This window comes from Primulina tabacum, chromosome 14, assembly GCF_025594145.1.
Source record: "Primulina tabacum isolate GXHZ01 chromosome 14, ASM2559414v2, whole genome shotgun sequence".
NCBI lineage: Eukaryota > Viridiplantae > Streptophyta > Magnoliopsida > Lamiales > Gesneriaceae > Primulina > Primulina tabacum.
In genome coordinates this window covers 2,412,854-2,422,306 of record NC_134563.1, presented here as the reverse complement: position 1 = coordinate 2,422,306, position 9,453 = coordinate 2,412,854, and the positions used below count along the sequence as shown (strand labels likewise).

The window sequence follows — 9,453 nt, the reverse complement described above, 5'->3', positions numbered from 1 at the left end:
AAACATTGTTCGTTAACGACAAACGAAATAAATTTTTCTAACACAATATGCCCTCGTCGCCCTCATCTTCAAGGTCCTCTACTAAGCTTTTGAAGGGAAATAGTTTCCACTTCCCCGTGCCCTTGACTACTCTGCTAAAATAGTTCATAGAAGGAAAATAAAATCAACACCTCCATCCTCTAACTCCTCTGCCAGGCGATGCCTTAGCAGGAAAATAAAATTCAACGCGTCCACCCTCTAACTCCTCTGCTAGGCGATGCCTTAGCAGGAAAATAAAATTCAACGCCCCCACCCTCTAACTCCTCTGCTAGGCGGTGCCTTAGTAGGAAAATAAAATCAACACCCCCACCCTCTAACTCCTCTGCTAAGCCGGGCCTTAGCAGGAAAAATCAAACTCTCATCTCATCATCTCATAACTCCTCTGCTAAACCGGGCCTTAGCAGGAAAATAAAATTCAACACCTCCACCATCTAACTCCTCTGCTAGGCGATGCCTTAGCAGGAAAATAAAATCAACATCTCCACCCTCTAACTCCTCTGCTAAGCCGGGCCTTAGCAGGAAAAATCAAACTCTCATCTCATCATCTCATAACTCCTCTGCTAAGCCGGGCCTTAGCAGGAAAATAAAATCAACACCTCCACCCTCTAACTCCTCTGCTAAGCCGGGCCTTAGCAGGAAAATAAAATCAACATCTCCACCCTCTAACTCCTCTGCTAAGCCGGGCCTTAGCAGGAAAAATCAAACTCTCACCTCATCATCTCATAACTCCTCTGCTAAGCCGGGCCTTAGCAGGAAAAGAAAATCAACACCTCCACCCTCTAACTCCTCTGCTAAGCCGGGCCTTAGCAGGAAAATAAAATTCAACACCTCCACCCTAACTCTGCTCCTTTGCTAGGCGATGCCTTAGCAGGAAAATAAAGATTCAACACCCCGCCCTCTAACTCCTCTGCTACGCGATACCTTAGCAGGAAAGTAAAGATTCAACACCCCCGCCCTCTAACTCCTCTGCTAGGCGATACCTTAGCAGGAAAATAAAGATTCAACACCCCCGCCCTCTAACTCCTCTGCTAGGCGATGCCTTAGCAGAAAAATAAAATTCAACACCTCCACCCTCTAACTCCTCTGCTAGGTGATCCCTTAGCAGGAAAATAAAACTTCTCCTCATCCCCAACTCCGCTCACCCCCTAACTCCTCTGCTAGGCGACACCTTAGCAGGAAGACAAAGATTCTCCACCCTCACCCCTAACTCCTCTGCTAAGCCGGGCCTTAGCAGGAAAAATCAAACTCTCATCTCATCATCTCATAACTCCTCTGCTAAACCGGGCCTTAGCAGGAAAATAAAATTCAACACCTCCACCATCTAACTCCTCTGCTAGGCGATGCCTTAGCAGGAAAATAAAATCAACATCTCCACCCTCTAACTCCTCTGCTAAGCCGGGCCTTAGCAGGAAAAATCAAACTCTCATCTCATCATCTCATAACTCCTCTGCTAAGCCGGGCCTTAGCAGGAAAATAAAATCAACACCTCCACCCTCTAACTCCTCTGCTAAGCCGGGCCTTAGCAGGAAAATAAAATCAACATCTCCACCCTCTAACTCCTCTGCTAAGCCGGGACTTAGCAGGAAAAATCAAACTCTCACCTCATCATCTCATAACTCCTCTGCTAAGCCGGGCCTTAGCAGGAAAAGAAAATCAACACCTCCACCCTCTAACTCCTCTGCTAAGCCGGGCCTTAGCAGGAAAATAAAATTCAACACCTCCACCCTAACTCTGCTCCTTTGCTAGGCGATGCCTTAGCAGGAAAATAAAGATTCAACACCCCGCCCTCTAACTCCTCTGCTACGCGATACCTTAGCAGGAAAGTAAAGATTCAACACCCCCGCCCTCTAACTCCTCTGCTAGGCGATACCTTAGCAGGAAAATAAAGATTCAACACCCCCGCCCTCTAACTCCTCTGCTAGGCGATGCCTTAGCAGAAAAATAAAATTCAACACCTCCACCCTCTAACTCCTCTGCTAGGTGATCCCTTAGCAGGAAAATAAAACTTCTCCTCATCCCCAACTCCGCTCACCCCCTAACTCCTCTGCTAGGCGACACCTTAGCAGGAAGACAAAGATTCTCCACCCTCACCCCTAACTCCTCTGCTAGGTGACGCCATAGCAGGAAAATAAAATTCAACTCGCCCACCCTCTAACTCCTCTGCTAGGCGATGCCTTAGCAGGAAAATAAAATTCAACGCCCCCACCCTCTAACTCCTCTGCTAGGTGACGCCTTAGCAGGAAAATAAAATCAACGCGCCCACCCTCTAACTCCTCTGCTAGGCGATGCCTTAGCAGGAAAATAAAATTCAACCCCTCCACCCTCTAACTCCTCTGCTAGGAGATACTTTAGCAGGAAAATAAAAATTCTTCTTTTCCACTCTGCTCCTCTCATCGCCGACTCTGCTCCTCTGCTAGGCGATGCCTTAGCAGGAAAAAAAAATATTCTCCACCTCACCCTCTACTCCTCTGTTAGGCGATGCCTTAGCAGGAAAAATTTAACGTTTCTCCCCCCCACTCTTCTCCTCTGCTAGGCGCAGCATAAGTAGGTAAAATAAAATTCATATAATCCTCATAATACAAGAACAACCACGTACTTAATATAAGAACTTGGCTTTATTAAATATCAACTGATAACGTAAGACAAATTCAGGAACGAAATACATAAAAAATGAAGTAAAGATATTCTCTAAGGTGGTAAGCGTTCCCATGCCTCTTTAGAGCCTTACCCAGCGCATTCTCCAACTTTCCTCTCAGCTCCTCTTGTACCTCCACAGGACAAAGTTACCCATTTAGAAGCTTCTCCGAATGACTATACAACTGCAAGACTGAGCTCAAGCTTCCATGCGAATCCTCGTGACCTCTCTTTTCTTCTTCCTTCACGATTCTTTCATAACAACGACGTGCGACTTTTTGGTCCCCGCACAGGACTCCAACTCCTCTTCCCACAGGAAACTTAAGCTTCTGATGATAACTGGAAGCTACTGCTCTAAAATCCTTCAGGGCTGGTCGTCCTAGAATTCCACTATACGCTGACGGGGTATCTACTACAGTGAAGGCTATCACCTTTGTTACCCGCCGAGGATCAGTCCCCAAGGATAGGGGAAGAACAATCTGACCCAAAGGCAAGATGACGTGTTCTGCAAACCCATACAGCGGGGTGGATACCGGCTCAAACTCAAATCCTCTCATCTTCATTTGATCTAACGTGCTCTTGAACAAGACGTTCACGGAGCTTCCATTATCAATAAATATTCTCGCCACATCATAATTGGCAATGGTGGTCGTTACCACCAAGGCATCGTTATGTGGAGTCACAACGCCTCGGAGGTCTTCCGGCCCAAAGCTGATGACGGGGTCTTGTGGTAAGTCTGCACCCCTATATATCTCAAAGTTCTCCAACCTTCTCCCATGTGCCTTTCGAGCTCGCCCAGAGTCTCCATCAGTAGCACCCCCCGAGATCATATGAATCATTCCTCTCGTAGGGTGGTTATCCTCATTCATTCCCCTCCTCGGTTCCACGAGCTCCTGAGGGACATCTTGACATCCACCTTCCCCTCTCTGCTCACCCATCCTCTGATTTATCCATGGAGGGCCTTGACCACGCCTAGGGGGCGAGCGAGACCTTTGTCGACTCCTTAATGAGGATCCTTCTCGTCTATCCCGTGAAGACAATCTAGCACTGTATCCAACCCTTCGCGACTTCTCCCACCTCCCCGCGGGCTCCCTCACCTCCATCACCTCGTCCCGACTCCTATCTAGGGGAACATGGGATGAGAATTGTCTTCTACTACTAGTTCTGTCTTCCTCTCTTTCCCCCGCACCCCTCTTCCTTCCTCCTTTCTCCGCTCCCTCAACTCTACTTCCTCCGGGCCGGCTCTCCATCCTTCTGTACCGTTGGGCATCTTCCAAGTTTACATATTTCTCAGCTCGAGCCAACAGATCATCATAGCTCAACGGAGGCTTCTTGACCAGCGACTTGAAAAACTCCCCTCCCCTCAGTCCTTGTGTGAAGGCACTTATCATGATGTCAGGGGTAGCCGCTGGTATTTCCAGCGCTGCACTGTTGAAACGCTGGACAAATTCTCGCAAAGTTTCATTCTCTTGCTGTTTCATCACGAACAGGGTCAAATAATTTTTCTGGTGCCTCTTGCTGCTGGCAAATCTGTGCAAGAAAGCTGTAGCAAAATTGTCAAAAGACTGTATGGAGTTGGGCTGCAGGGTATTAAACCATTGCTGGGCTGACCTCACCAACGTGCCCAGGAACACCCTGCACCTGACTCCATCTGAATATTGATGTAACAGGGCCGCATTCTCAAATCTCCCCAAGTGTTCCTCGGGGTCAGTATGTCCATCGTACTCTCCCACATTCGACTGTCGAAAATTTGGAGGAAGTTCTTCTTCTAAAATGGCTAGTGAAAAGGGACTTCCTCTCTTGGGTGCCGGTGCTCTGCTTCCCAACTGCTGCCTCAACATCTGTATCTCCCTCCACATCTCCTCCATCTCCGGATTCTCCTCACTTGGGAGGGGTCGCGTCTCCTCCACCCTACTCTGACTGCCCTTCACATTCTCCTCTCGCTCCTGGCGAGCGGCCTGCTCTTCTGCAAACATAAACTCTTGATTCCTCTTCATGGCCTCATCCACTGTCCGGGTGATAAATTGGCCCAACTGTTCCAGGGTCAAGTTCCCCACATTCTCATTGAGACGGGGTTGCTCGACCCTTGTCTCGTAAAGGGACTGCTCGGTTCTTGTCTCTTGACGAGATTGTTCTTGTCTCGTCTCAAGACGCGGTTGTTCTTGTCTTGTCTCAACATGAGATTGTTCGGGTCCCCTCTGAGGACGCGATGATGCCGAGGTAACTCTTCTACTTCCTTTCTTGCCTACCATCTCTACGTCTCAACTCAAGTGTTCCCACAGACGGCGCCAAGTGATACTCACGGGAAATTTAGGGTCCGATCCACGCAAGCGTCACTAATCCAGACACGGGCTTCAAAATTACCCTGGGCCTGAAATCACAAATAAGACCGTTAGGAGGGGGCCAGGAGGGTGTCCTGGCGTAGCCCCTCCGACGCTCAAGTCAGTGACTGAGGATATATGGGGGGAGCAGCTAAGGGCGCTGCTGAAAACAATATATTGAATCCATCAACTGAACACCCAAACCTGGTATTTATAGGAGAATACATGGGCTTGTCATGGGCCCTTCACCTGTGGACCCTAGATATGGGCCGAGAGTTTGGGCCAGATCTTGATGGGCTCATCCCTGGGGTATCACTTTTTATTACAATTTATTTGTTGTATGTTTCTGATTTGTGTGGTTTTCTGGAAAGCATAACTTCTTAATAAAAATATTGCATTTTATAATTGATTATTAATGTTTCTGAAATAGTATAACACAGCACAATTTTGAATTTTTGCTTGATATTCCAGGAGAATATTAGCGCTAATGCTCCTTAATTATCAATATTTTTAAATTATTGATTAAAGCAAATTATAAGCTATTATTTATTAACTTCATTATGTTTGATCGTTTTAAATCGTGCTTTCTCACCTGTGGAAATTTGATCAATTTCATTTTTAATAAATATTAATAATTTAATACTTTTTCATATATTTATTATCCATAACATGTAAAGTGTGAAATTTTAAAAAAATTAATTACAAATATTTTGAAAGAGGAAAGGTATGAATTTATGTAATGGTCCACCCTATTTGTTTTATTGTCTGATTTGATACGTGAACTCACGACTTTAAAATGCGTCATAAAAGATTGTAACATGCTCAACATATCAAATATAACAGCCTAGCTCCTCGTTATCTGCACACCTCAGGCCTATCCAACGTCACTAAATCATGGGATACATGTTGAATTTCAATTAAAAGGCTTGGTTTTCGTATCCACCTTTTATTGGAACCGAAACAGTCAGTTTCGTAAACATGGTCAGGCCTAGCCGCAACTGCTTTCACACTACTATAAATTTCAATAGTCTAAACCAAAAAAAAAAAACATTGCAAATATATAACACTAAGGCCAAATCAAAATCACACATTTCAAATCTTTCAATTTCCTGAGAATACACACACTAACTCGATATATTTTACATGTGATCTACAAGTTTCCAACAATCTAATGGCTACAACACAACACGTCAAGCATCTTTTTATCTGGTACCACAAAAAATAATGATAATGATTATGATAATGTTGGAAAAAAGCATGAAATTACGGTTGTGTAGGGGTGGGTGGTGGTGGGTCATGGCGATTATTGGCCCCCGTCTCCGAGTAGTCTTCTATTTCATTATCCATTCTTCTTCCCATCTGCACCATGCATTCACACCCTTTACAATTACTATAAAGTCTCAACTGATAAATGACTGTGTAACTACGATGATTTCGATTCGAAGAAGAAGAAGAGGAGGATGATGATGATTATGGGGGTAGGAGATGACCTGTAGATCTGCGATTGAGACATGGGAGCTTTCTGAAACTTGGTGATCATTACATTAAATTAGCAAAACAATCAATTTAGAGTCTTCAAAGTAACTAATAATAATACTAATAGATTCGATACACAGATATTCAATGCAAGGGGTACCTGATGATGGGATGCGGAATGCGATAGCGGAAGTGGAAAGAGAGGTAAAAGGCAGAATCAGCACCGCCGTTGAAATCAACAGCATTAGAATCAGAGACGAGGACTTGTAATTTCTGTTGTCGGTCATGTTGGATTGAACTCCATCCACAAATGGTAAATTAGATAGCGGTATCAGTAACAGGGACAACAATATGATGCTCTCTGTGACGTTTTTTAATAACAATTTAATACAACGTTCATCAATTTGGTTTGGACACTGTATATAATCGACTAGTTCTCCATTTTTGTCAGTTGGGATGTAGCATCATGACATAGTCGTTAGCTTCATGCATCTCAAAGGATTGATTAATGTAACCATGAGAGCTATATGTGTTGCTCTATACAGGCAATGGCAATGAGAATCACAATCCAAACTGGGTTCAAACTCAACCGAGTTTTCAAAAATAATAATTTCATATCAAACTCATAATTTATAGCTCAAGTCTTGAGTTCAAGTTCATTATCTATTTAGCCATGCACTAGCTTGGGCTATATGAACATCATAGAAAGATTTATATTGGAGTGCGAGAGAAACCAACTAGATGACTATTGATACCATTCAAGTGGCTTTGGGTGCCCTTTCAAATTAAGGAAAGTAAGACAAATGCAACTCTGTCTTAGTATCCTGTTTTCCTAATATAGCTCAATTTAAAAGCATTCATCAGGCAAACAAAAAAGACTATAAATGCACTATCTCGAAATCTCAACCAAATTAACACCTCCGACCCTTGCACATTCATATCATCAGGCAATATTCCAAAGCTCCAGTTTTTCGGCATTTATAGAAACAAAACTAGAAACAGAACAAATGTTCTTCAAATCTATTGCAACTAACTGGATTCTCTGATGATAAACTATATTGCATGCATAAAGAAAATCTACTCTCTCCAGAGGGACGTACCCACCTGGTATTATTTTAAAACAGCAATCTGTCATAAATTTTCTTCGAGTCTTTACCTTCTTTTCACACAATAATTCAATGGAAGCATTATCGAGAACCTGTTAAGAGTCATAGTTTCCACTTCACCCAAAGAAAGAAAGATCATATCCAATTTTCATATTATAATCAATCCAACGGCAACCACCATTCTATCATCACATTCACACTTCTAATTTAACTTCACGAGCATCTCTTCAACCAACTGTGTTGCTCATCTAAACATAACCCTCAACCCACTTAAGTAGGTAAATTAGAAGTGGGTAATGAATGCCTCTGCGGTAATTTTTTTCTCACAAAAACTTGTTCCTTGCTGTCTTTAATCTTCTCCGATTCCGAAATTATGTAGATCCACCATATGCCTGAAATGCTAAATCTTGGACTTAAAAAGGCAACTATCGTCCACATCAACATCCATATGGTTGAATTGAAGTGAGAAAAAAAACGGAGTTAGTAGTCAGCTTGTACCAATTACAAGTCAAACAACTTACACCTTTTACCAGTTGTCTAGTTCTTTCTTCAGTGAAAAACCAACTAATATTTTTAACAAATCTCCCTACAGCTACACTGCTAGTAACATTGTATTACTATCCCGCTCAATAGTTTCTCAAGACTTAATGCTTTAGCATTTTAAAATATCCATTTACACAATTATAATGAGAACTATTTGATTAAAATTGTCCAAAAACAAGCATAAACTGATCTAAACGTATAAAAAGCTGTTTCGGATAATTCAGGTCTGATCCTATGCATCCGATGGTGTGATTGCCGATAACCAGAAACAGAAAATCCATGCAAGCACAGCTGAAACAATATCTTAAAGAGGGTATACATAAGAAATAGATCGAATTCCAATGGAAAGGGACAGCTTTTCAAAGGACAACGCAGATATACCGTATCTATAGGATCAGAATGAAGCCTTGAGAACAGAACAGATAATTGATCTAGTTTCAAAGCAAAAAAAACTAAAACTTTCTTCAAAAAAAGAAGACATTAAAACAGAAGCCGGGTATAGGAGATTACCTAGGAGATTGGCTTGAAACCGGGGCCTGTGTTTGAGCGATTGAAGGTGATTCCACAATGAAAACTGCCGGCGACAGATGAGGCGCTGCAGGAGGCGGAGAAGGCTTGCGCCAGGCAAGGGGAAGCAAGGGCGGAGGCAGGGGTTGGGCCGCTGCTCGATGGCTAAAAGAGTGTATATCCCTTGTAAGTTAGCTGAAATTGTGCGCATAAAAATTGTACCCTTATTTTATTTAAAAATAATAAATAAATAGACATTTATTTTAGCAAGTGATTTATATAGCATAACAGGACACATGAATTCTCATTTTGTACGACGAAGTTATTATGTCGAAAATATATTTGATATTTTTGGTGTATTTAAAATTAAAATTTCAAAATTTTGGTATACACTATCAAAACAATATTTATAAATTTACTGAAATATCGAAATAATATTTATAATGAAATTATAGATAAAATAATAAAACGATCGTGTTATAAAAGTAAAGTATATTTTTCAATCTTATTCTTTTACGAATACAGGTTTGTCTGTTGCTCCTGTAAGCATATTACAATGATTTGTGTTTTTTTTTGTTTTTTTTACAGTAGTTTTTTTTCGTTATATCGTATCGACATATCAGTATATCCAAATATTCAGTATAATCGATATGCTACTTGGACCATATCTAAATTTCAGTATAACGAGATCTCGATATTGTATTGGTATAAGTTTTCTCACACTGAAAATTTCATGTGCGAAATTTTTTGACATATCTTATCGAACCACCTATAACCTCAAGTTTGTGACGAGATTTCATATTTGTTTAAGATATAAAATAAAAAAA

General features: G+C 42.0%; 1 protein-coding gene across 3 annotated transcripts; it reads right to left on the bottom strand.

The window, feature by feature from the left end:
* Positions 1–6,036: 6,036 nt before the first annotated feature.
* On the bottom strand, positions 6,037–8,861 carry LOC142524891 (uncharacterized). Of its 3 annotated transcripts, none has more exons than XM_075629046.1 (5): positions 8,630–8,861; positions 7,575–7,968; positions 6,631–6,768; positions 6,485–6,516; positions 6,037–6,353 (listed from the first exon to the last, which is right to left on the bottom strand). In XM_075629046.1, exons 2-5 carry the CDS (start codon positions 7,603–7,605, stop codon positions 6,258–6,260), a joined length of 297 nt encoding a protein of 98 aa, XP_075485161.1. In that variant the 5' UTR covers positions 7,606–7,968; positions 8,630–8,861; the 3' UTR covers positions 6,037–6,257. The 3 variants fall into 3 exon arrangements, with proteins under 3 accessions (XP_075485161.1, XP_075485162.1, XP_075485160.1); XM_075629047.1 differs by having other exon boundaries at positions 7,575–7,668; XM_075629045.1 differs by lacking the exon at positions 7,575–7,968.
* Between the last annotated feature and the right edge of the window lie 592 nt (positions 8,862–9,453).